General features: G+C 40.2%; 1 protein-coding gene across 7 annotated transcripts in view; it reads right to left on the bottom strand.

Annotated features, from left to right (window-relative positions):
* Positions 1 to 716: 716 nt before the first annotated feature.
* The window catches only part of TTLL7 (tubulin tyrosine ligase like 7), a 108,951-nt gene continuing 82,807 nt past the window's right edge, over positions 717 to 26,860 (bottom strand). For 3 of the 7 annotated variants that reach the window (XM_073357225.1, XM_073357227.1, XM_073357229.1), the window contains exons 16-21: positions 26,383 to 26,663; positions 22,140 to 22,253; positions 18,158 to 18,238; positions 10,692 to 10,852; positions 5,471 to 5,644; positions 717 to 1,476 (exon numbers count right to left, since the gene is read on the bottom strand). In XM_073357225.1, coding sequence (XP_073213326.1) covers positions 1,359 to 1,476; positions 5,471 to 5,644; positions 10,692 to 10,852; positions 18,158 to 18,238; positions 22,140 to 22,253; positions 26,383 to 26,663 — 929 coding nt within the window. In that variant the 3' untranslated portion in view covers positions 717 to 1,358. Of the gene's footprint in view, positions 1,477 to 4,814; positions 4,934 to 5,470; positions 5,645 to 10,691; positions 10,853 to 18,157; positions 18,239 to 22,139; positions 22,254 to 26,382; positions 26,664 to 26,860 lie in introns of those variants that run through there. The other 4 variants (XR_012160433.1, XM_073357226.1, XM_073357230.1 and 1 more) reach the window with 4 other exon arrangements.

Genomic DNA, 26,860 nt, shown 5'->3' with positions numbered 1-26,860 from the left:
AGCTGGGCCACGGTGCGGGCTGGAAGCCAAGCCCCCAGCCAAATGCAGAGCAGTGCCAAGGCTGTGACGGGATCAGGCACGGAGCTGGGGCCATGGCTGGAACAAAGCTATCAATGGGGCTCAGTGACCCTTCCTCCCTGCCCCCTGTGGGAGCTGACCCAGCCCGCCACACCCCCCTCCAAATGTTCCTTGGTACCCCACCCTAGGGGAGCATGCCCCACAGTTTGTGGACCTCTGATGTATAGGGATTAATGGGACAAGTGTGGATATTGAGAGACTCTTAAAATTATGTTTTGTAGATCACACTTCAAATCACCTCTGCCTTCAGGATCTGGCTCATGAACATATCAAGTTCTTATTGTGTCACTCAGCCAGGTCTGCAAAGCTGAATTTGAGTAACAAATCTAATTAATTGTACCTTCAACCATTTTGTTAGGATTTCAGCAAGTCTAGAAAATACTGTGAGTATACATTAGAGTATACATTCTACAATATATAATGCACCCTACAGTGAAAACCAAACCAAATCATACTATTTTAAGATTTAGAGAGGATACTGTTGCACTGCAGTAATTCTGAAAAATGTCTGCTTCATCACTTGTGCAGCAGAATGGAAGAAAATATGCATGGCTCTTTTATGAGTTGTAGGTTACTACTTGATCCCAAATGAAACTGAAAGGCACAAGACACAAGAAGGTTGAAGGAAGATCTGACAATAACCGTTGCCTTCTGTTTTATTACAAGGATCCAACTAGAAGCTATTTGCCAGAACTGGCATATTTGAATATTTACCCTCGGGACTGTCTTCATTTAGACTAAAAGATACTTTATGTCCTTACTGAAAAACAATATTACACATACCTTGTAATTTCATAGGAGAAATACAAACGTCTGTATATTAGATCTTGCTTTTACAATATTTTAAAATGTGCTATAGAAATGATCAGATGACTTATATTTAATTACCATTACTGTTCTACAACAGGCTTATCTAGGAGAGAATGAACAGTATGATTTACAATAAATATATTTCAAGTTAAAAGATATTGTACCTAATTAAACACTGTAATAGGATCTTCAAGATTAACTCAATTTTATATATTGCAGCAAAAATAACATTTCTAGTAGGAAGGAATTACTTATAAACTTAGCAAGATCTGGACATTCACATATTTGTGTAAACAACTTAACAATGTTTATTAGATTTCCAGAAAGGTTATGCTTTTACAGTAGGATTTCAGCTAAATTTTATGTACTGTAGCAAATATATAACAGTGCTTATACTCAGCTCCCTCACAAATTTAAAGTGGAAAAATGGAATGCCATTATTTATCAAGCGTGGCACTCTTCTCTTTGTTTCACAAGTGGCTATACCTGGGTGCAAACAATATGTTAGAGCGAGGCATTCCAGATGAAGTGCAGATAAAGTTGGAGGATGTTTTCATGATTAACTGTGAAGGTCCTGGCAGTAAATACCTAAAAATGATTTTAAAAAAGTGGAATTTAACTGCAAAGATAACATTCAAAGGCATTAGTCATGCATGTGCCTCACATTATAATCTTGGTATGTCAGACTTTATGTACATTCACACAGAGTACCGTGTGGCAGGCCTTTGTCTCAGACAAAGGAAAAGGTTTAATAAATAAATATTATTTATTTCAACCTATAGACAGCCATAGCAAAACTGCAGCCTACTTTGGGTCATACATTTTGCCACTGATTTCTTAATGGTAAAGATGTTAAATGCTTGCAATAGCCAGCCCTTTATAGGGAAAAAAAACGAGAAAACAGTCACTTATGCAAAGCTATTTCTAATCTGTTTCCTAAGGATCTCAATTAGAATAGTATTATTTTTCCCAGATTAAAAATGGGTTAAAAACTGAGACACAGATTAACTGACCTGTAAAAAGTGAAACAGAAATTCAGTGGCAAAGCCAGGCAATAAAAAAACATGTAGTTTTGAATCCCAGTTTTCTTCTCTAATCATTGGACTATCCCTAGTTGTTTTAAATATTGGCATGCCACCACCACCATCCAAGTAATGCAAACACCCCAGATTTCTGCAATCTACTAATTCATCATTCATTAATCAGTGACTCAGTTATCTTTATTTTTTAAATCAGACTAGCTATAGGATACATTTTAGACAACATTACAAACATTCATCATCTGTTGCTTAATATTTAATTTTTAAATCTGTTTATTAACAGTTCTTATAATTAATTGCCGGAGTCATTAGATGAGCACAAAAAACAATACAAAACATCCACATTAAATCAAAATTTCATGAGTGATGGGCAATGCTAGAACAGATTACATACACCACAGATTATATAATGTATTGTTTTAAGAAGTGTAGCAGCATTCTAGGGAATCATATTGATTGATGCTGAGCGAGTGCATTGAAAGAGTTCTGAGGATTAATCCTACTAATCACAGGGAAAGGGGCAATGTCATGACTGTTAATGGGAAACATCTGCTCTATAAGGAAGTGTAAATGTTTGGTTTGTTTAAGCCCTGAGGAAGGCGATTATTGCCAAAGGCTAATCAATTTGCTACAAACAAAGGGCCTGATCTTATGGGAGGCAAGCACCTTTTGTGCAGAAAGAAAAGGAGTACTTGTGGCACCTTAGAGACTAACCAATTTATTTGAGCATGTAGCTCACGAAAGCTCATGCTCAAATAAATTGGTTAGTCTCTAAGGTGCCACAAGTACTCCTTTTCTTTTTGCGAATACAGACTAACACGGCTGTTACTCTGAAACCTTTTGTGCAGAGGTGCTCAGTATCTCACAAGATTTGGGAGCAAGAACATCTGAGCAGTGCTGATGAGGTGTGAGATGTGACATCTACTATGCTTGTCTGAGGATCTAACCAGCAGGGGGAATTGGGGTTGGGGATGACCACTTTCCTTCAAGTTTCTTTTAGAAGTGAATTTTGTTAGGATTCAAAAGGTCAGAGGCTGTTTTTTAAAAAAGCATGTGTTACGAGATTTGAGTATCCTGACTGGAAAAGAAGTCTGGCTGTGTTTTCACAGCATTTACTCTTATTTTTATTTTGTGAAGAAAACATAATTCATCATTTACCTTGGTATTCCCACTAATATCTGATAACAAGAGCTCTGGGACCACTGAACTGTACAGTGAAAATTATTTTGGAAATATGTTTAACAATTTGAGCTTTTCCTATGCAATAAAGTTAAAATAATGACTGGTTTTCCATCAGGAACAGTATCACTGGGAATTAGATGTACAGTAATGTGTAAAGTGCCAAAAATGTACAAATAGCCAATTGAAACTGGAGATGCATCTGACAAAGCTGCCAAAAAAGTGCACATAAACGTAGCCTGAAAATCGTTTCCCTCTCAAGAAAGCCCAACAGAGCTATACAAATGAAACTTTACATTTATGAAAAAAAATAGCTTTACATCACTCTCTGCCCATATGCTACAGTTTACAGGGTCTTACTTATACTATATCACAATAATAGTGAACAAAATTATCATCAGTGAAAATCCTTTAATATAATTTCCTTGATAGCTTAAAAATACAAACCCAGGTGCAACGTGAAACTGTGTAGTGGTTACTCAAGGGAAATAACGTCACTGTTACCTTGTACATATTAGGGCTGGCTGGACAAATACAAGCAAACCCAGCTGATATAAAAGTTTCTTTCCCGTAAAGAAAATAGGAAGCCCCTTTTTTAGCCAGAACATAACGGTTAGTTGTAGCCATAATATAAATGTAATGTTTTTTGAGATAAATGCAGACTGGTTGTAGCTTTTAATCAAAGTTACCCTGACAACTATGGTACTACAGATATAGAAGTAAAAGTTACTGTTTTGTAACTGCTATGCACTTATCTAAAACAGAGAGCCTGATTCTGCTCACATTTGAAATCCATGATTACACTTCCATTGGACTTCAACAGAGTCACAGAAAATGGCCAATGCAGGCCTGTTAGCTAGGCAATACACTACAGTGATTTGATTGGTCTGAACAGTTATGGCTGGTTTTTAATTGAAAAAAAAATGACCATGTATTAATGGTGGAAGTAAGAATTACTTTGTTTCATCTTTTTTTATTTTACCACTTTACTATTATAAGCTCATTTGTATATGAATATTGCATATGGTTCATTTTGTGGCTAAATTACCTCTACTTTTGCTGTGAACAATCAGCTTCTGTTTCCAGCTGGTATTAAATTATGTTAGAGCCCCTGAAACATTCACATGACAATAGCAGAAAGTTTAATATATCAAATAACTAGTTAAAGACATATTGCTTAAGCAATTAAGTCATACAGTAGGTTTAACTGATAATATATATTGCGTTTATTTTCTATAGGACATTCTAAATGTATTTGCTATTTTAAGGAACACACACTGCCCTTGCACAGAACTGCATGACTTTTAAAATGAACAACCCATTTGTAGGTTTATGTACTGAATGATCCAAATTACTAGGGTAAGAGAAGCATTCAGAACATAAATCTGAAACTTACCTTTAATTCTGCAATTCAGGACCATTGCGTCACAGATCACTGGCTCTCCACTCCTAGTGATGTTTCAGTAAAAGTCAGCATGCTGACAATATTATAACTCTGCTGAAGAACTGACCCTGCGCATGGAGAGTCAGGTAAGTGCCAATTTTTTTTTTTTTTTTTTTTTTTTTTACTATATTGTGCTGTTTTGCAAGGTTTTAACAAAATGTTTATACACTTTTGGAAATACAATAAGAAAAACTGTTATGTCTGCAGTTTTTAGAAGTAAACTTTGCAAAACTGTACAACACAGTAAGTCAGATGGCACTTACCTGACCATGGCCTGGAGCTATGCTCTTGTGGGATCCCACAGTGGTTGTGAAGCCAGCTGAGTAATACATGTTAGGGCACTCCTAGGAATGCAAACCAGGAATCAATTACTCTCAGGAATCTGAGGAAAAGGAAGAAAGGCAAGTTTCAATTCAGTTAAGTACAGAATGCCTTTCTTACTCTGGCTATTTGGGCATTAAGCAAACAACTTTTAATAAGTTAGTTTCAAATAAAAGGAATATGGTAAGTCTCCTCTTAACCCAGCAAGGATAATTTCTGTTGCGTTCACTACCACACTATAGAAATCATAATGACAGGAAGTAGGGCTGGAAGGAAATGCTCATCCTTTATGTTGCAGACAGTGAACTAGTTCGTGTTGCTTTTTCCTAGGCCTAGAGCAGTGGTTCTCTACCTGTTTACCATTGTGGGCTGCATATACAGCTCTCTCTGTGTTATGTGGGCCACATCCACACAATATATATACACTTGTATGGCCCCGAAGATGTCACATGGGCCATAGCTGTGTGCTGGTTGGGCCACAAGCAGCTCATGGGCCGCAGGGTGAGACCACTAGCCTAGAGGAAAGTATACACATATAATTTAAAATCTGATCATACATTCCAATATGTCTCATAATTAGAAATATGAAAGTATATACCTTGTATCATCCCAGTCAGGGCTAATTCCAGTAACAGATCCTCTTGAATCTGCTGAATATTTGTAAGCCACTAGCAGGCAGTGTTTACAAAGTTGTACTAGTCGTTGACAACACTGGAGTTGTTCAGGAGTCACCACCTCTGTCCTTTTACTGAATATGGTCTCCCAAGAACTTCTGTTGGCATGGAAACAGACATGACCTCATGTTTTCTGTTACAAATGGCAATCTAAAAGCTTTACTACTGCACATCAGATTTAGCAGTGGAGGAGTAAGAGAAATAAAGTGTGACCTTGCCTGTTTACAGGAAAGGCCTATGCTATTTAACCCATATACTGACAGTTGGTGGGAATATAAAATACAAATTAAGAAGTTAATCTTCATATTTCAAAATGATCACAACCCATTTTTCATTCAGTATGTCCCCTAAAGCATTTATAGGACCATTGTTTAGGTTTAGCACGTAAAGATTTACTGCCATGCAATTTTAAATGGTGTTCTACATCATGAGATGCACAAAATACTGATTTATTTTTAACAAGCTACTATCTGAATAGTAATTATATAGCATGCTAATACTTTCATTAGTCAGTCATATTCAGAAGTCCATGATATTAAGCATGAAGAGAATAACAAATGATACATATGACAGTCGAATATAAATGTTCAAAATACTGTGCTCTGTTTCACATTTCCAAAAAATAGATAAATGGAAGCATTTCATTTCTCTATCAGAACCATTCAAAAAGTCATGGGATGGGAGTTTCTCCGTCTAGACCATTTGAACATTAGCACATTGCTCTAACTGGGCAGGGGAGACTGCTCTTTATCAAGTCAGAGAAGTATAATTAAAACTTTCAGTTTGTGTCTGGTAAATTTTTCCCTCTGAAATAACCATACACAAGGTACTTTTGTTTCCATTAACCTTTTATTTCCAAAAAAGGTTTAGTCCCTTCAGCTTTTCAGTGCACAGAATTTTAAGGCTACCCACGCTAGTCTAACCTGGTGCGTTTCACCACAGCAAGGAGGAATTAGTCCTGTGCACAGGGCTAACTCAGCATTTGTGTTTATTCACAACTTACTATAGGTCCAATATTCAGATATGAATACAGAGAACTATGTGGGTGTCCAAAGGCAAAATTCATACTTGAAACCCCTTTCCCTATTTAAAAAAAAATGAAAGCCCTCTATGATGGCTTAGATGGGTGGCAAGCTTGGGTTTGTGTGTTTGTTTTATTAAAAAAACAAATCAGTATATGTGTGGGAGAGGTGTGGGGGGAGGGTTCCTTGCATCCCTCTTCCAGGTTCTAAGCATCCAGAATGAAGTCTTGGGCTCACTGATGTCAATGGTAGTTTTTTCCCTAAAAACTTCAGTGGAGCCAGGATTTTATCCTCCACATAGGGGTTTTGAATAAGAGTCATAAAATAGGATGTCTGTTAGGGCTTAGTGACAATTCACGGCTGATGCTATAACAGTGCATGAACAGGAAATGTGACAAGTAAAATCTGAGGTAATTTTGGGTATATCTAATTTGCTTTTGGCATGGCACACCACCGTGGAAAGGGGATACAGGAATACAACAAGGGAAGGCCATGCTGGAGTATGCTATATTCTAAATCATGTGTGAGCCTTTATTTGAACCTTGATTTTTAATCAAACTGGTACGATCACTTTTCGAGTACTCCTTTTGATTTTGTGCAGGCGATTAAAGCAAGTTTATCATTAATTAGCTACATCTAGATTATGCCATACAGATACCATATATTAATACACAAGTGTTTTTTATGCATCGGTTAGTCGTTCTACACCTAATATAACACAACCTAAATAGCAAGGGAATAACGAGTTAAAACTACTAACAATAAATATCCTCTATTCTTCCCGCAGAGACACATACCTTACCACTAGCCCAGCCACCCTACACCACAGAGAATGCACCACAACTTTAACTCTGCCTTAGGAGGGAAACCAGCATAATCTTCCCCAAATTCCACCTCTACCGCAAACACACCAAACTTCACTCCCCCAGTGTCCCTACTATTCACTTCTGTAAAATTGCACACCCCCTCTAGGGCAGAGTTAAGGCTCCAGCATGTTCTCTTGGGGGTATGGTGATTGGGCTAGTGGTAAAGTATGTCTCTGGCTGGAGAAACAGGATATGTACTGCTGACAGCCATAATTTTCTATTTCCTTGCTTTGTAGGTTTTGTATTAGGTATATTGCATGTAGGGCAAGCTCAACACCCCACAGTGTTTGTATATATTAGTTTCTTAGGTTTTTTAAAAAAAGATGTTTGACAAAGCAATAACTCCTTTAACAAGGAACAGGAATTTTGTCAGAGTTCATCTTGACTCCTGAGGCATAGGGTTACCAACTTTGGTTGGAAGAATTTCTGGAGATTTTATCACATGAAATAATCTTTAATTTCAGGAGACTCCTGGATAGTTTACAACCCTACTGAGCCAGCTGGGCTCCCTGACAAAGGCACTGTTCTGCGTGAAAGGAGCTTTTGCTATATCAAAGATCCTGCTCTTCACTGATTTATTCAGCAGGCTCAAGAGCGGCATTCCTGAATCAGTTGAACAGGAGAGCTGATCAACTTTTGAACAAAAAACATTTTTGTAGAAAAATGTTTGATTTCTGAAAATAAGAATCATTACAAATTGAGGCTTCCAAAACAATATTAAATATTAAAAAATTCAATATTAAAAGCAAGAGGTTCACATATATGTTGTGTAAAGCGATGCTAACTGTAACACTAAAATTAAGGGATTATTGAAAATTCTGAAATAAAATATTTTTAAAACAATGAAGTGGAAAAAAGTACCACTAGGTACAATGCTAAGATTTTGATCATACCCATACAGTGTAATGGACATATGCAAGCACTTATAGAAGAATCAATCATATTATGGGTCAGATCCTCAGCTGGTATAAATTGACATCAAACCATTAAAGTCAATTGAAATCAATGGAGCTATGCCAATTTATGCCAGCAGAGGATCTCTCACTCTCGGACTGTTGCTTTTAATATCCTATTTTTTTCCCACCTCCCTTTTCTTGTCATTGTGTTGAATACAGGTAAGGTTTATTACATTTGTAAATGTAGTGCAAGCATTCCCTACAAGTGACAAATGAGTTATTTCTTTTTGTACATATGAAACCCATCATCATCATGTGTATATTTGTTGAAGCTCATTTTCAATAAATCTTTTTTCAATCCTCTTTTGCAAGCTACTCAAAAACATCCCATTAGTCACCTCATGCTATATATTTACGAAGAAATTTATCTGGAGAGCATATATGGTACATATTCATACATATAGTCTTCCTTATGGGGAAAAAAACTGTAAAAGATCTTTGACCTATTTTGCTCTGTTATATACATAGGATCTGATCCTGCAGACCTTTCCTCACATGAATAGTCCTTTGACTTCAACTGCATGAGCATCAGGGGCTGGGGAATGGGCTAATTTAATTTTAAAAACATGGCATCTTTTCCAGTAACCATCCTTAATTTTCAAGCAAAAAACACATTTCTTTACCTATCAGTGTCACAATTTCCTACTTTTCACATGCTCACATTCTCATAATTGTTTCAGATATGTAATGAAGAGCAAATACAGTCCAACTCAGAAATTCTGCTGTATTTCTAAACCACACAACAGAAGCTGAATACTTGGGGTATAAAATGTCAGCAGGACTCTTTACTTGACTCTCCTTTTCTTTATTCTAGGAATCAAACAGATAAGGCCAGGATTTTTGTCAGAGGCCAACTAAAGTTAAGATTAAGTCACTGTGACTCTCTGTACCTCAAAGTGGCACCCTGGAACCTCATATTCACCACGGTGATATAATTAGGATATGTTTTGTACAAAGTATACCTTGTGAGGAGGTATTTTAAAAGTCTTGATCTGTTGAACATGACTATCCTACTGGATTGTATGTGCTATCATTGTATGTGAAGTTATGAAGTATTGCTAGCTCTGTTCCTGAAATATGTTGTGAGGTTGGGAACACCCACAACCAGCCTTTCAGTTACAACAAAATAGTAGCTACCAATAGCCAGACAGCATTAATAGCTCATCAACAACAGAATCCACTATCCCAGAGATTCCTTAGAGAAGGTATGTTTGCAATGGAGTGCTTTTATCAATGGCGACTGCCTGATCCCCTCCTCACAGCAAGGATCTTTCCAGCAAACTGGAAGAAAGTATAAAAGGAGGGAAGTGACATCATGACTTGGCCTCTCTCCCCCCACATCTCAACACCTGGAAGCATGTCTGCAAGACACAGAATTTGAACTGGGGAGTTTGGATCACTGGCTAGAAAATGGTCCAGTCTATGTATTGAGGAACTGTAACCTCCTGTACCATCTGTCAGGGTGAGAAAAGCTATTTGATTCAATGCTTGTTTAGATTAAAAGTTTAGGATTTAGAATGTTTCTATTTTTATTTCCTAAGGTAACTATATCTGACCTTTATGCCTACCACTTATAATCACTTAAAATCCATCTTTCTGTAATTAATAAATCTGTTTTATATTTTACCTAATATAAAGCCTGTTTGGTTGAAGAGCCCAGGCAATCTCAACTCAGGTTATCAAGGGCTGTTGCACATCCACTACCCTTTTGTCAGAGTGGCCAACTAGGTCAGGAGCTGACACGGGCCAGGCTTCTGACCAGTGCCACAGAGTACAGTTCTGGGGTGCAAGGCTGCAGCTTCATGAGTGGGTGGGAGAAGCATTCATGTAACTCAGTTGGGTGTGTCCCTGCCTGGGGATGTCTGTGTAAGTGCAGTAGCTTTGTAGAGTGAGGGAAACCCCAGGCTGGCGGGTTTTGGAGGCTCCGTGGTCCCACAATCCAGATAGCACCCCAGAAACCCTGTCAGAGTCACTTAAATAGTTGAAAATCAGGCCAAAAGTGCTGAGTCAGAAGGGTCTCTCAATGAGAGAAATCAATGGGAGCTGCAGGATGCTCAGCATTCCTGAAAAATCAAATCATTTACTTTAGATACCTTCATATGGATCTAAGATCCTAACTGTACTAGCCTATTATTGAAATGCTTGGTCTATGTTAATAGGTAATTACATGGTACATTTTTGATTAATGGTTTTTAAAACAGTTCTATTTATTATAATAATTTCTTGAACGAAAGTAAACATTAAACTAGGCCAGCTGTGAAATTATTAGAAGGATTACAATAATACATTTATTAGGCCTACCCTGAATTACAGAAACAGTTCCACAGGCCTTGGCCATGGCTCCAGAGTAAGCGATTAAACAAACGGTTAAAAATACGGTACAAATGTAAACATTCAGCATCAGAAACCCTCCAGACACGTTGCAGAACAGCACGAACACTTGTCCTCACTATGTCCAAAACCTAGAAAAGAATATTTCAAGCAAATCAAAGCATTAAAAAAATAGACATATATAACAAAATCTCAAAATCAAACATCTGTCCTTTCATTACACAGAAAAAATGGTAACGGAGAATTATCATATAGCATCATCACTTCTAAATTTCAACAAGCTGTTTTATTTACTAACTTTGCTATGGCATCATTTTCCATCAAACCCATTTTGCAAAAACAAAACAAGTTTTCATATTTATTGCATTAGTATTTCTCCCCCCACCTTTTCCAGTATTAGCAAGTAAAAAAGATTGTTAAAAACAAGTAAAAACAGAAAAGGACACACACACACACACACACACACAGAGCTGATAAGGAGCCTTATTATTAATACCATCTTAAGCAATACTGAATACTTTTAAAATGGGTTACTGTGTTTAGAATACCATCTACTTCATAAAAGAATGATCCTGAGAGGAGCTGAGCTCCCACAGTCTACACTGACTTCAGTGTGTGTTGCAGGTGCTTAGCCCTACTCAGAATCAAACCATAAGACACTATTTTAGTAAGACTGGCTTTTATGCAGGAAATAGTATGTCATAGCATTGAAGAAAAATCAGCATTAAGAGACATTTGAAAAGGAAATGCTTTTTAAAAATGTAATGGACATATATTGTTTGTGGGGAGAAAGAAGAAAACTGGATGTTTTCGCACAGTGTATAAGTTGGTCCTCTGTCTAGTATACATCTTAGCTCAATGTCTCATGTGGTTTTTCTTCCATGCATACATACACCAGTAGACTATGGAGTAGGAAGTACCTCATTAGAACATGACCAATTCTGCTCTCCGATACACTTGAATTAAATGGGAGTTGTGTGTGGATATATTGATGCAGAATTGCAGCACAGAATCTGGGCTAAATCATGGCTATTTAAATACTGCCTGTAACATGTTTTCTGAGAACGTAATTTAAGTACCAGATAGGCCAGTGGTGGGCAACCTGCTGCCCGCGGGCCTCATGTGGCCCATCAGGGTAATCGGATTGCGGACTGCAAGACACGTTGCTGATGTTGACCGTCTGCAGGCATGGCCCCCACGGCTCCCAGTAGCCGTGGTTCACTGTTCCTGGCCAATGGGAGCTGCGGGAAATGGCAGTCAGCATGTCCCTGCGGCCCGCCACTTCCTGCAGCTCCCATTGGCTGGGAATGGCAAACCACGGCCACTGGGAGCTGCAGGAGGGGGCGTGCCTGTGGATGGTCAACGTCAGCAAAATGTCTTACAGCTCGCAATCAGATTATCCTGAAGGGCCACAGGTGGCCCACCACTTATATAGGCTTTGTGCTGAACAAAGGCAAATTTCACCCCAAAAAGCATATTGCAGTTCATCAGACCCCAAAATGCCAACAGCATCACATAGAATAAAGCCTGTTAAAGTGATTTTCTGAAAGGAGCTGCCCCTACTGCTCAGCAAGTAAGATGGTATCCAAACCCTAAGATACCTGACAAGGGAGTGACCAAGCAGAGAATTTATCCATGGTAAGATGAGCGTTGTCTTTTTACTACACCAATGAATATTGCTATTGAAGAGTCCTCTGGTTTTGGGCACATGGAGTGCATGTAGACGCACAGAGAATACCTCTACGGATCAGCACCCAAAAAAGAACTAAAGAACTTTCAGGCATTGCACAAGGGCACAGCCATTTAGCTCCAACCAAATTAATTTCCCTGTGCAGAATGAGAATGTCCTTTTCTTTCTTTTCTTTTGCACTAACACAACAAATCATCTAGATATAACAGAACAAGGTGGTGAATAAACTGAGCAGTCAAAGACAGAGAGTGTGCCAGCAGTGGATACAGTAGAAATTGTGCAAGCTGAGGTAATACAGTTGCTAAACGGTCCTTGCAACGCATCACTGTTTGATGTTAGAGATTATGGCTATATACAGGTGTTTGTATTTAACCAGAGCAAGGGTGAAAAATCATTAAGAAGATATACCTGTTGGGGATAGACATACTGAAAACCTAGCATATTTGACGGATATTTCCTTCCCGTATTCTGGAATTTCCTAGTAACCCCAGAGCGTGTGCCAGAGAGTCCAAGTTTCTGTTTTAAAACTTCATACAATTGCAGAGTTGCTTTTGAACTACATACTTATACTTTCAGAAATATTCTCTAACACTCATTTTTTTCTGCTTTTCCCTCCCATCTCCACCCTGCTAGAATATAAAACACTCTGCTCTCAGCTCCACTAAAGCTTTGTGCTCATATGTCACATTTGGAAATCCTTAGCTGCAATGTCAATCTCCAAGGGAAGCCATTTGTATAACTACATCCCTAAGAATAACTATCTGATTGCTTGAAGGGGTTGAGGTTAAAAAGGTACAAAAACGTACAGCAAATCATTTCCCCTGCTGCCAGAATATCAAGAGCACATCAATGCTTCAGGTAGTATTATTCTCCTGAGTCATCAAAGGTGTCTTCACATGAAGAAATCCACATTTTCAGTACTGCATTTTATATTAATAATGACCTAGTGTCTTATCCTGACATACTGTACATGCCCTGGGTGCCACACAAGCGTCAGTCAAAGAAAGCACAGGACCCACTAGCATGCTTTTTAAAACACCGGTTACAGGGGAAACACCAGCTGGAGTGATAAAGCCACAGCTAAAATTAAACAGGATGGCTGAAACTCTTGTAGTAGAAGAAAAAAAACAAAAACAAAACAGGGGCAATTGAAAACGGTGTGGTCAATGAAATAGTATTCCCAATCTGAGATACCTGTTAACATATTGGAGTGGTGATGCCATATCAGGTCTAAGTACCCCCTTCAGCCCACAAGAGGGGGTTGTGCCCTCTGCCAGGGCTTCATGGAGATTCCTCCCCCCGCCCCCGCCCTTTTTTCTTTTCTAAAGGGATAACCTTGTTGGAATAGATGAAAGAGACTCCCCAAGGTTCCGTACAGGGGACCCACATCTCTGCTGCAGCTTTGACCCCCAGCAGATTTCCCCTCCCCCTACTCCTAGCAGTCTAGGTGCAAAAGATCTGTGCTATCAAGGACTCCTCCTAGCTACAGTTGCCCCGGACCTTTTCCCCCCAAAGGGATCTCCACTTCAGAGAAGACTGCAAAGTTTGGGGTCTGCGTTCCATTATCATTTTCTTGTACACTCCACTGAAGGGGGGATAATGTGCAATCTTGTCATGACCAGGTCATACGCAGCCAGAGTTAGTAGTCAGAGCCAGAGTCTGCACTCATGAGACAGGAGTCAAGAGTCAGCTGGGTTGGGATACAGGAAGATCAGAAGCAAGAGACAAACTGAAGATCAGAACCATGAGTCAGAAACCAGAGTCAGGGCAGGTGAGGATATCAGGGAGTCACAGGCAGGAAACAAATGAAATCAGGAACCACAAGTCAGATGCCAGGAGTCAAGCCAGGTTGGAATGCCAGAAAAATCAAGCAGGAGCAGGGTTAGGGTTGCCAACTTTCTGATTGCAGAAAACTAAACACCTTTGCCCCGCTTGCTGTCCCACCCCCACCTCTTCTCCAAGGCCCTAACCCCACTCACTCGATCCCCCCCTCCCTCTGTCACTCACTCTCCCCCAACCTCACTCACTTTCACCGGGTTGGGGGAGGGGGTTGGAGTGCGGGAGGGGGTGAGGGCTCCGGGGTGGGGCCAGAAATGAAGAGTTCATAGTGCGGAAGGAGGCTCAGGGCTGGGGATTGGGATGCAAGGAGGAGTGAGGGCTCTGGCTGGAGGTGCGAGCTCCGGTACGGGGCTGGGAATGAGTGGGTTTGGGATGCAGGAAGGGGCTCTGGGCTGGGTTCAAGGGGTTCAAAGTGTGGGAGAGGGTGCAGTCTCTGGGAGGGACTTTGAGTGCGGGACAGGGCTCAGGGCTGGGACACAGGGTTGGGGTGCGGGAGTGGGTGCAGGCTTCGGGCGGCACTTACCTCAGGCGGTTCTCAGAAGTGGCTGGCATGTCTGGCTCCTAGGGGGAGGGGCCAGGGACCTCCATGCACTGCCCCGTCTGCAGGCGCTGCCCCCACAGCTCCCATTGTCCAGAAACCACAGCCAATGGGAGCTGCGGAGCTGGGGGCAGCATGCAGAGCCCCCTGGCCACCTTTGCACCTAGGAGCCAGAGGCAGGACATGGGAGCCTGGGAGCCGCATGGAGCCGGGCAGTGTCCCTTAGACTTATCCCTGCTGTGCTGCTAAACGGACTCTTAATGGCCCAGTCAGCGGTGCTGATCGGAGCCACCAGTGTCCCTTTTTGACCAGGTGTTCCAGTCGAAAACCGGATGACTAGCAACCCTAATCAGGCGCAGGAAGCACAAGCCCCACAGTTCAGAACAGGGTGGAGCCAGTTGTTTGGACAGCTTCGTTGTCCTGCTGCTGGCTTACATATGGCCAGCAGACCAATCAACCAGTCTGGGACTCCACAAACTGGACCTCATGGGTGGAGCCTCACGCAGGGGCTGGGCTTTGTAAGTCTCAGGTAAGCTATTACTAGCAGGCTGCAAGGTGGAGGGTTGGAGCGTGGCTGCTCCCATAAATCTGGCAGACCCAGGTTTGAGACCTGTGGGTCACGACAAATCTTCCTGCTCTTCCTATAACCCACCACTCCAACTGTGTAGATCCGCACACCAGCAGAGAGGCCTATGCAGGTTTGGTGAAAGATGGAGAAGAGTGCTGGTGAGGCAGCCGAGCTCCCCTGCTGCGAAGGATGGAATAGGTCTATGCACTGGATCCTGGGGTAACGACCCTCCCCAGTGCATTACAAACATGTAAGAGATCATCATTGGCAAAGGGCACTCAGCAGAGGGACCAGTGGCTGTCAGATAATAAAATAATTCAGTCTCAATCAATGACTGCTACTACTTGTTAGGATATAGATATTCAGGCCTGTCTGCAAAGGCCTGTACTCTAAGAATTTAGGTGTATTCTTATCACTTGGCTAGTGATAGAGGTATAAAAGAAAGAATCAAAATCACTGTCTGCTGGTGTAAGGGCCTTCTCTTACTGTCACAGTCTGAGGCCCTGTTCTTAGGCTAAGGCCTTTGGCTAAGCAGCAGAGGCAGCCATAAGCTGGGAAGTGAACAGTCACATCCTCACATTCCAAACTAGTCACATTGAAATAAGGTGCTATTGGGCTGTTAGGCACTATCAGGACAGGATTGTATTCCTATCACCTCCAGAGAAAGGGAAGTGCCTAGAAAATGTAAAAGGAAACTTAGTTTGATAGCATCCTGTCTGGCAAGAACTCACTTATCAATAGCTGGGATGTGAAATCCTCACTTCTGTATTGTTTTGTCATTATAGTTCCCACTTTGCTGTTGTTTGTCTGTATAATCTCTGTCTGGTTCTGTGATTGGTCCTGTCTGCTGTATAATTAATTTTGCTGGGTGTAAACTAATTGAGGTGGTGGGATATAATTGGTTACATAATCATGTTACAATATGTTAGGATTGGTTAGTTAAATTTCAGGAAAATGATTGGTTAAGGTATAGCTAAGCAGAACTCAAGTTTTACTATATAATCTGTAGTCAATGAGGAAGTGACTGGGGTGTGGGTGGGGGTGGGCATGTGGGTGTGTGAGATGGGAACAGGGAATGGGGGTAAGAAAATTGGAATCATGTTTTGCTAAAGGGGGAGATGGGAACAGGGAATGGGGGTAAGAAAATTGGAATCATGTTTTGCTAAAGGGGGAAATGGAAACAGGGAATGGGAGTAAGGAAGTTGGAATCATGTTTGGCTAAGGGCAGGAATGGGAACAGGGACACAGGTGTAAGGCTTTGTGGTGTCAGAGCTGGGAAGGAGGATACTAAGGAAGGAAACTGGAATCATGCTTGCTGGAAGTTCACCCCAATAAACATCGAATTGTTTGCACCTTTGGACTTCGGGTATTGTTGCTCTCTGTTGATGCGAGAAGGACCAGGGAAGTAAGTGGGTGAAGGAATAAGCCCCCTAACACTACTACAATACATTCACTCTATACTTTTTAAAAAAATCTCTGCAGAAGTGTGGATTTATGCTGCCACTTTATATAATTCCAAAAGACCTGTAATTAAGTTCACAGCTAACCTGCATCATCAAGTTCTCATCATGTCTGTGTCTCTATACAGCTACGCCAGTTTTATAAAACTGTATGCATAAATCTTCCATCTAACGTATGAACTTGAGGTCAAATAGTCAATTACATCACATCACAACGGACAAGTTTTCTTTATAGCAGCTTGTCTGTACCCAGTTCCAAACACAGAGCAGGTAGTTTATGCAGTATTCAGAACTACAGAGATTAAAACAATTGAACATGAGACTGCAGATTTTGTAGGGGCAATTTGAAACGGGGTTACAACATATTTTTCCTGTTCCTTTATAATGATGTTTCACCTTTCCTAACAACAATACATATTATATATTAAGCATTTTACGCAAAGTGCTTTCCACTGTTTTCTTTTTAAAAAAAATAGATTGGGAAACTGAGGCACATAGCAGGTTAAGTGACTTGCCCAAAGTCAGACAGCAAGTTCTTTTCGAGGGCAGAAAGAGAATCCAAATCTCCTGACTCCCAGTCCAGTGATATATTGATAATCTCACCTATTGCCAAATCAAATTTCAGCTATTTTAAGGAAAAGGGACACTGGATTACAAAGCCGAGATTGACTAAAATATGTTCATTTTTTAAAAATGGAGATTAAGAATGAAGCCATTAGCACACTATAAACACTAGCAGCACTGACTATTTCTGTGAACTGGAGAAAGCATGACAAGCAATACTAATCTTTCGTGGGAATAAACTATTTGGCAAAAGAAGAGGAATAACTACCATGCACTTTGTTAACAATGTTGTAATCTTCAATTGAGTTTACAATCTTTGTAGCTCTATCTCCAATTCACTGCCATGTCATTAACAAGCCATCTGCTAAGATACTACACTCAAAGGGACAAATTCAGACTCAGACAACTCAGACACCTGATAGCTATATTTACTTCTTTTCTTTTGGTGGGTGGGAGAAGGAGTTTGCTGCACACGCGTCTTTGTACTAGAAGTGATAATTCTCCACTGTTTACTGTTCTAACAGTCATTTTTTCCACAAGCTCACATTATTGACCCTCCAGTTGCAAGACCTCTCTCTCCCCCACATGTTGACTTGCAACCACACATGAGCTGTCCAAGGTATACTCCAAATAACACCTGGCACTATGCATACAATTCTACACTAAGATACTCAAAAATGGGTACCCAAAATTAGGCACCTCAATCCATATGTAGGCTCCTAAATGCATGTTTACTACTTAATAGTATTTTCAAAGGTTGACGTGTGCATCACTCACCTTTCGTTGCTTTACAGAGTCCAGTTTTATCAGCCAATATGAAGCCACATTTGTCTTATGGTATTTCCAATTATCCATAATCTGAATTAGTTGAAAAACAAAAGATAAAAACAAACATCTATAAAGAGTGGAATCTGACATTTCCAGCAACAATATTACATTGGTAAAATACTTAATTGTTTAAAAACAATCCCAGCATTTTGTGCAAAAAATAATTAATTCTCTGTTCTACCTGATCATGCCATTCTAGCACTGCAAGCAAAAGCTCTGGGATGGGCACAGAGTTCAATATTATATAACCATTGTTTATTTGAGTAAATATGAAGTTTTGTGCTTCATACAGGTCATTAAAGGTAACTTTAAAATACTCTTCCTAATAATCATAGAAAATGTATTTTTATTTTTCCTTGGTTACATCGAAATATTAATGAACTATTAACATATCTTTTTAATTTTTTGCTATTCTGCTCCGTTGTCTGTATTCCAGATCAATATCTATTAACAATTTTGCCTCAAAGTCATCTAATACACCATCACTTTGTGATCTGACCTGTTCCAACCCTGAGATTCTTATTTTCCAATAGAAGTTCGCTAAGTGGCTTTACAGGGGACTTTGTAATCAGGAAGCATATTGTCATGCTTAATGTTATATCAGGACATGCCACTAGATGGAGTACATTTTGAAAAAAATATTGAAGAAGCCTTTTACTTTAGTTCAAAGTCGAGAAAACGAATAGCCTAGGGGGAGAAACCTATGAGTTCATTCAAATGCCTCAGTTCCTATCCAGGCAAAACTCCCTTTGAAGGGCCAGATTCTGTGGTCAGCTAGAACAGACCCAAAGCTGGTGGATTTGGCTACCAGAGGATCCAGTGATGCAGAGCCACTGTTGCAGCCCTTATGTCACCCTCTTCTGAACCCGCATTATAAGGATGCTCCCAGGGGAATGGAGGCAGTTACGTGGCACTCCTTTACCTTGGTAATCACTGACCGCTGGACAAGGCCTTGGGAGCAACTGAAAGCTAGTGTGGCTCAAAGCTGGTTTAGGCATTATAGGTAAAATTTTCAAAAACATAGGAGCCTGAGACCCATTTTCAAAAGCATCTAAGTCACTTGGGAGCCTAAGTCCCATTGACTTTCAATAGGACTCAGGCTCCGAAATCACTGAAGTGCTTTTGAAAAATTTTCCCAGTATCATCACCCAAGTCAATCAATTTCCCAGGTGCAAAGCCAGAGATTCTGCCCAGCCTATTTGACACCAGGCTCATGGCAACCATGTTATAGGGATTCACTTAAAGTGAAAGGCAGGTGCTTCGCTAGCTATGCTGTACAGTCAGTGACGGTGTTTTAAAGGAACCGTATGGCTCAAAAAGTCTCTCAGGCTCACAGCCGTATTCCACAGCTTATCCAAGGAGGAAAAAAAAGAGGAGCCTATTAAGCTGAATATTTGCATTCTTACTCACACACACCACAAACAGCAAAGGGAGCTCTCAAATTAGACTATAAAGGGAGGAATTGGCGTAACAGGCCTTGCACTCCTCTTCAGTGATCAAGAATTAGGCCAGGCCCCACACATACAAGGGAATTTGGTTTTTCAGATGGCCCGTAGATAGAGCCCTACCAAATTCATGGTCCATTTTGGTCAATTTTATGGTCATAGCATTTTTTAAATAGTAAATTTCATGATTTCACCTATTTAAATCTGAAATTTCACAGTGTTGTAGTTGTAGGGATCCTGGCCCAAAAAGAAGTTGTGGCGGGGTCGCAAGGTTACTGTAGGGGGGTTGCGGTACTGCTACCCTTACTTCTGGACTGCTGCTGGTGGCAGCAGTGCCTTCAGAGCTGGGCAGCTGGAGCGTGGCAGCGACTGCTGGCTGGGATCCCAGCTCTGAAGGCAGTGTCGCCGCCAGCAGCAGCGCAGAAGTCAGGCTGGCATGGTATGGTATTGCCACCCTGACGTCTCCACTGCTGCCTGCAGAGCTGGGCCCTCAGTCAGCGGCCACCACTCTCTGGCTGCCCAGCTCTGAAGGCAGCAGCACAGAAGTAAGGGTGGCATGGTGTGGTATTGCCACCCTGACTTCTGCGTTGCTGCTGGTGGGGCGCTGCCTTCAGAATTGGGCACCCAGCCATCAGCTGCTGCTCTCTGGCAGTCCAGCTCTGAAGGCAGTGCAGAAGTAAGGGTGGCAATAACACAACTCTCCCACCCACCCCAAATAACCTTGCAACTCCCTTTTGGGTCAGGACCCCCAGTTTGAGAAACATTGGTCTCCCCATGAAATCTGTATAATACAGGGTAAAAACACACAAAAGCCTAGATTTCACGGGGGGAGGCCAGATTTCACGGTCCGTGACATGTTTTTCATGGCCGTGAATTTGGTAGGACCCTACCCATAGACTGACCAAGGATTGTCTCATGCCTGTGCTTCTGGGTCACACACAGGAATTAAGTCCTAGAGCTATAGTCAGTAGAGCTGGTTCAAACTCAGAATTTCCATTCTGTTTGAAATTCAGAAATTTTGAAAAAGTTTTTGTTTTCATCAGGAAAACTGGAAATTTTGAAATTTCCCACCAAAAAAAAGTTTAAAAAAAATTGTTTCAGAAATCTCTCTCTGGTATGCACATTTGTGGGGTATCTTTGCCCTCTCAGAGAGGCTGGATTACTATGGCCTGGTCTACACTGGGGGTGGGGATCGATCTAAGATACGCAACTTCAGATACAAGACTAGTTTAGATCGACTTAGAACCACTTAGTTCGCATCCTCGCGGCGCGGGATCGACGGCCACTGCTCCCCCATCGACTCCGCTTCCGCCTCTTGCAGTGGAGGAGTCCCGGAGTCGACAGCAGAGCGATCAGGGATCAATTTATCGCGTCAATACTAGACAAGATAAATCGATCCCCAATAGATCGATCACTACTCACTGATCCGGTAGGTAGCATAGACGTGGCCTATATGAAGCCAGTATCAATGGCCATTCAGGATTTGCATGGCCCAGAAGGCAGTGGACATTTCCACATGGATAGTGTCTGGAGTCAGGAAGAGCTTTGCATACATCTTCATCATAACAAAGAAAACAGCCTGGGCAGCCCCTACCAATAACAATGAAAGCTGCTCAGTTCCCCTGCAAGTGGACCCCTGACTGAGCCAGGATACAGTTGGTTTAACCTGCGACATGTTAACATGCGTATGTTACACCTCTGCCAGAGAAAGAGCGTAACACAACGTCGCTATTTACTTTTTTCCTTTCTTAAACTGATGTTTATTTCTTTGTTCTTCAGCATTTTCAAAGTTTTTCCCATCTGCACTTTGTCTCTCCCAGCATCTCTTCATATTTGGTATTATTTTCTTTTAAGATTCCCCTTTACTGTTTAGCATCAAGCACAATATTCATCTCTTATTCTTTCACCTCCTTTCATATCCTTCTTTGTTTCACGCCAACCACTAAGGCTCAGAAGAATGTTAGATAAAAGGAAAAGCCAAACTGGCAAACTGAAGGAGCCAGCAAGAATGCAAATGGTATTCCTGGAACTGATACTCAGGCTTTTACTTCACCTTATTGCATACCTTTCTGAGTTCGTTAGCATGCCTATTCAGGGGTAGTGATAAACATGTCATAATCCATAGTCACATTCTGTGAAACATAACTATTAATTAATTGTAACATTCTTCTTTGCTTACTTAAAAGTTTGAACTTTAACAGGACAAACCTCCACAATTATAAACTTAAGTTAATTAATCTTCCTAATTATATATGTTTGTCACATTTTAGAAAGTCCTAAGAATGATTTCAGTGTTGTTCTTTTAAGGTCAGGTAGAATGTAGAAATCTGAGCTTTTGGAATCCTTTGATTTATGAGTTCCATGAGCTGAAGGCCATAGGAGCTCATGAATCATTAGATGCACTTTTTATTTTCCCAAGTTCATAGGGACTGAATATAAAACAATAAGTGTCCTGTGATGCACCTCTCTCATTGATAGATACTTACATTTTCTATGATTAATTCTGCCTCTTCATCTGTTTTTCCTGGGAACTTGATCCTCATATCATTGAAAATGAACAGTGTCTCTCTTGTCAATGCCTCTTCTTGCTCTTTTGTTCTCTATTGAAGCAAAGACTCATTCAAAAATGGATATGGATTTGATTTAGTAAAGAATTAGTGATTTCATGTGTATCTTTTATGTGAAAGATACTTCCATGGTAAAAAACATTTATTCCCAAACAGAGGAAAATAAATAGATTTTTTAAAAATAATGTAAAAACAGTATATGTACATAATACATACACTGTATGTGTACATTAACATATAAGTATTGACTAGAACTTGTAAAATACTGCAAGAGAAGTGAAGTCTGAAGGTAAATTTGTTTCAGACAGATGAGAAAAATCTGCTATAGATTTATGATATACCCCATTTAAAATATGCAGTTGAAACACAAACTTAAATTTAAAGACTATTTTATGAGCAAAGAGGATTCTTTATGCAGCCACTAACAAACAACTCACAGAACTCTACCACTGCACCTCCAACGTGAGCTGAGACATCCATTGCTTTCCAGTCCTGCATCTCAATTTAGCACAAGTTGCCAATCATATGAAATCATACCAAACTTCCATGCACAGGTTCAGTAAATGAAAGGGTGAAACCCTGCTAAAGTCACAGAATCATAGAATATCAGGGTTGGAAGGGACCTCAAAAGGTCATCTAGTCCAAACCCCTGCTCAAAGCAGGACCAATCCCCAACTAAATCATCCCAGCCAGGACTTTGTCAAGCCTGACCTTAAAAACTTCTAAGGAAGGAGATTCTACCACCTCCCTAGGTAACGCATTCCAGTGTTTCGCCACCCTCCTAGTGAAAAAGTTTTTCCTAATATCCAACCTAAACCTCCCCCACTGCAACTTGAGACCATTACTCCTTGTCCTGTCATCTTCTACCACTGAGAATAGTCTAGAACCATCCTCTTTGGAACCACCTCTTAGGTATTTGAAAGCAGCTATCAAATCCCCCCTCATTCTTCTCTTCTGCAGACTAAACAATCCCAGTTCCCTCAGCCTCTCCTCATAAATCATGTGTTCCAGACCCCTAATCACTTTTGTTGCCCTTCACTGCACTCTCTCCAATTTATCCACATCCTTCTTGTAGTGTGGGGCCCAAAACTGGACACAGTACTCCAGATGAGGCCTCACCAATGTCGAATAGAGGGGACCGATCACGTCCCTCGATCTGCTGGCTATGCCCCTACTTATACATACCAAAATGCCATTGGCCTTCTTGGCAACAAGGGCACACTGTTGACTCATATCCAGCTTCTCGTCCACTGTCACCCCTAGATCCTTTTCCGCAGAACTGCTGCCTAGCCATTTGGTCCCTAGTCTGTAGCGGTGCATTGGATTCTTCCATCCTAAGTGCAGGACCCTGCACTTATCCTTGTCAATAAAAGTGTTGCCATTGACTTCATGGGGCCAGGATTTCAAACTCAAGTTATGAATGTTTTTGATCAATATTGAGATGAGCCTGTGTGACAGATGGTTAAGATTGTCTAAGATGTTCTAGTTCCCTCAGGATGGTGCTATGGGGGCAGAATTAAGGTTGTTTGTGATGATAGATGGATTAGATTAGATTAGATTATAACTCCACTTTTGCATACTTCAGAATGTCTGGAGGCTTGGGATGGGGCTTGATTTTATATTTGTTAAAAGTTGAACATTAACTTAGCATTTACAGCCTAACATCTGTGGATTTTGGGAGAAGTACAGCCCTTAGTCTCTTAAGGGCTTGTTTTGGCCGAATTAAGTGATAGCTACTTTAAATCTTAACAAAATAATGTTGCCATATAATATATAATAATTTGGCTCTGAAATAAAGAGGCATCTAATGCCTCGTTTATTTCTATTTATAATTCTGAGTTTGTAGCTCAAGTATAGGTTGTTTTTCCATATTTAGGTTCCATATCTTTATGTATTTGGTTTTTAAATCAATCTAATTAATGGTAATACAAGACACTAAAAACATACTTTCTTCTCACTACTCGAAGGGCTGATAAACATACACTTTCCAAATAATTTATTTTGAGCATGCTAAAAAATTATGGATTATCCATTTTAATTTTTACTCTATCAGCAATATACAGTATATTATGCTTGGTTGCAAAAACAATCATACAGTACTGTGCATGGAACTCAGTCCATAAAGTTATCATTAAATCTTTCCCACTGCTATTCTATAAGTAACTTTATTTGCATTATTTTAAGGAATACGACCCCGGTTTTGTCACAGAAGCAAGGATATTCTGTAATACAAGATCTCTGCCAGTAGTTGAAGCTTTCTCAATGAAAAAGTAAATCTGGTTTCTTACTCATGTTTATTTAAGTGAGTAGATCATTTTCAGTGGCACACTGTGACAGACTCATTTTAATGTCTCAGTAATTTGTATTTGATATAGATCAGAATTAATCTGAAGAGAGAAGTCCATACTAGCTCTGTATCAATAAATTCTCAGAGTATGTCTTCATGATAAAAAGGAGCTTTTTTAACCTTGAGTTAGCTAATGTGAAGGGAAACATCCTTAACACTGTCTGTAGACAGAGGTTAATATCTTTATAATCCTGTTAGCGGAATTTAAAGTTGTTAAACTGTATGTACAAAAGATGGTCAGGGATGTTTTACATCACATCAACTAACTCAGTTTAAAAAAGAACCTTTTTTCATCTTCAAGACAGAGCCTCAGAGGCAGCAGACAATGAGCTTTTTGCCACATTAAAAATTTTGGTTAGGGTGAGTAAAAGTTAGAAAGGTTAATAAGCATCCCAAAATAATTTCTCACAACAGACATTCCTCTGATGGGGAGAGGGATTGCATATGTGGACTGAAAGTGCCCATTTTAATTGACCTATCTCCAAAGGATTATTTGAGGGTGATAAGATATAAAGGGGACTGGAAAACAGGAATTGAAATAGTTTAGCTACAGCACTTAACATATTCCTGAATTAATTTTGGGACAGATCCCAGGGAACACCACTTTGGCATAAGTGGGGCATGAGGAACATCACAGAAACCTGTAAAGGATAACGGAACTACGAAAGGGGAAACCAAAGAGGATGATCTCAGATAGGCTGGACAGAGAGGGGAGAAATCCAACTCTAGAACTGTAAGGCAGTTACTACACTGCAGCTAACCACAACAATAAACCTACCTATCTTAATTCCTGTCACGTGTAAAACTAGATATGTGGTGAAAACTTTTTAAATCTGATCTTCCGTTTATTCTTAAATACATCTTGTTTTAAATTAGGCCACATTGGCTTTAAGGCTTGTCTACCTTAGGGATGCATTTCAAAATGGGAGAAAAGCTTTGTCTTCATTTGGGGGAAAATGTGTGTTTTTACTCTGAGACAGCTAATTGAAATTAGTTATCTCAATGTAAAATCCTAACGGAGACAAGATCCTGTAATTTTTAACTTTATATAGCTGGATGAGCTAAATCCCAGGAGTGGATGATATAGATTTTACCTCAGCTAGCTACATCGAGTTCAAAACTAGCTTTACCTTGTCAACTAGGTTTCTACACCAAAATAGGTTTCTCAATGTATACGCACACCTCTTGTTGCAGGGAAGATATAGCCTAAGTCTTACTAATGCAAGCCCTGCTTTACTCTAATGCAACATATCTATACAGGGGATTTATATTGATGTTGAAACACCAGCATAGTTCTGCCAGTGTAAAAATCCTTAGGCAGATAAGCCTTTATATTGTTTGGGAAATCAATAATTCCCAAATCATTCACACAGACTGTCCTGGAGAAGAGAAAAACCTTCCATCTTTTAGACATGGTGCAGGAAGGGTGTTTGAAACTCAAGATTCTCAGTCACAAGGGCACAGACTAAGAAGTCCTTTCCCATAAGTTGTGGTGTTTGCAGGGCTGCAATCTAATGGATGCACTGGAAACATGAAAGAATCACTGCAAGAGCTAATTTTAAGGAGCATAAAGGTGTAGCAGTCCAATACTCCTGAGATTCTATTAAAACATAAGCTATTTCAGTACCTCAGGATCTCTGACATTGTATCAAGAAAACAAGTAATGTAGAAGGAAAACTACTATTATACACCAAGATGACAGCGGTACTGTGTTGAAAGAAATTCAAAATCTTATTGAAGCAGTAATACACAAAGCAACACTGCAATACATGTTTTAGATAAATAAAACACAGGGTGATGTTTTTAACAACTTACCCCTGAAGAGTGTACTGTGCCCAGACTAGCAGTATTACACATTCCAACTGAAGATGAATTACGAGTTAAAGAATGGGACCTATTCATTGACGACGGACGTGGCATTTGCACTGCAGGTTTGGCTGAAAAGGGACGTTGCTCAGCTGCTTGTGACTGTATAGCGAAGACTGATATTGAACGGGGACAGCTTACAGAACGCCTTATAGGACCTGTGGATGATGTGGAGGGTGAATATGATGGAGTTTTTATATTTTTAATTAAAGGTTTCCAGTGTAATCTGCCTGAAGACAAAGACAATGCAGGATATAATTACTTTCCATCCATTTACTCTACGTTCCTCTGTCATTACTGACTAGAGAATAGGTCTATTGGAAATCATAAGGTTCTCCAGTAATAAATGCTTTATGCAACCCATAAAAGTACCCATTCCTGTTCCCAAATCAGCCTTCCTCAGTTAGGCTCAAATCCTCTCCCATGT

The sequence above is a fragment of the Lepidochelys kempii genome, chromosome 8, assembly GCF_965140265.1.
Source record: "Lepidochelys kempii isolate rLepKem1 chromosome 8, rLepKem1.hap2, whole genome shotgun sequence".
Lineage (NCBI taxonomy): Eukaryota > Metazoa > Chordata > Testudines > Cheloniidae > Lepidochelys > Lepidochelys kempii.
This window is presented reverse-complemented; position numbering and strand designations above follow the sequence as displayed.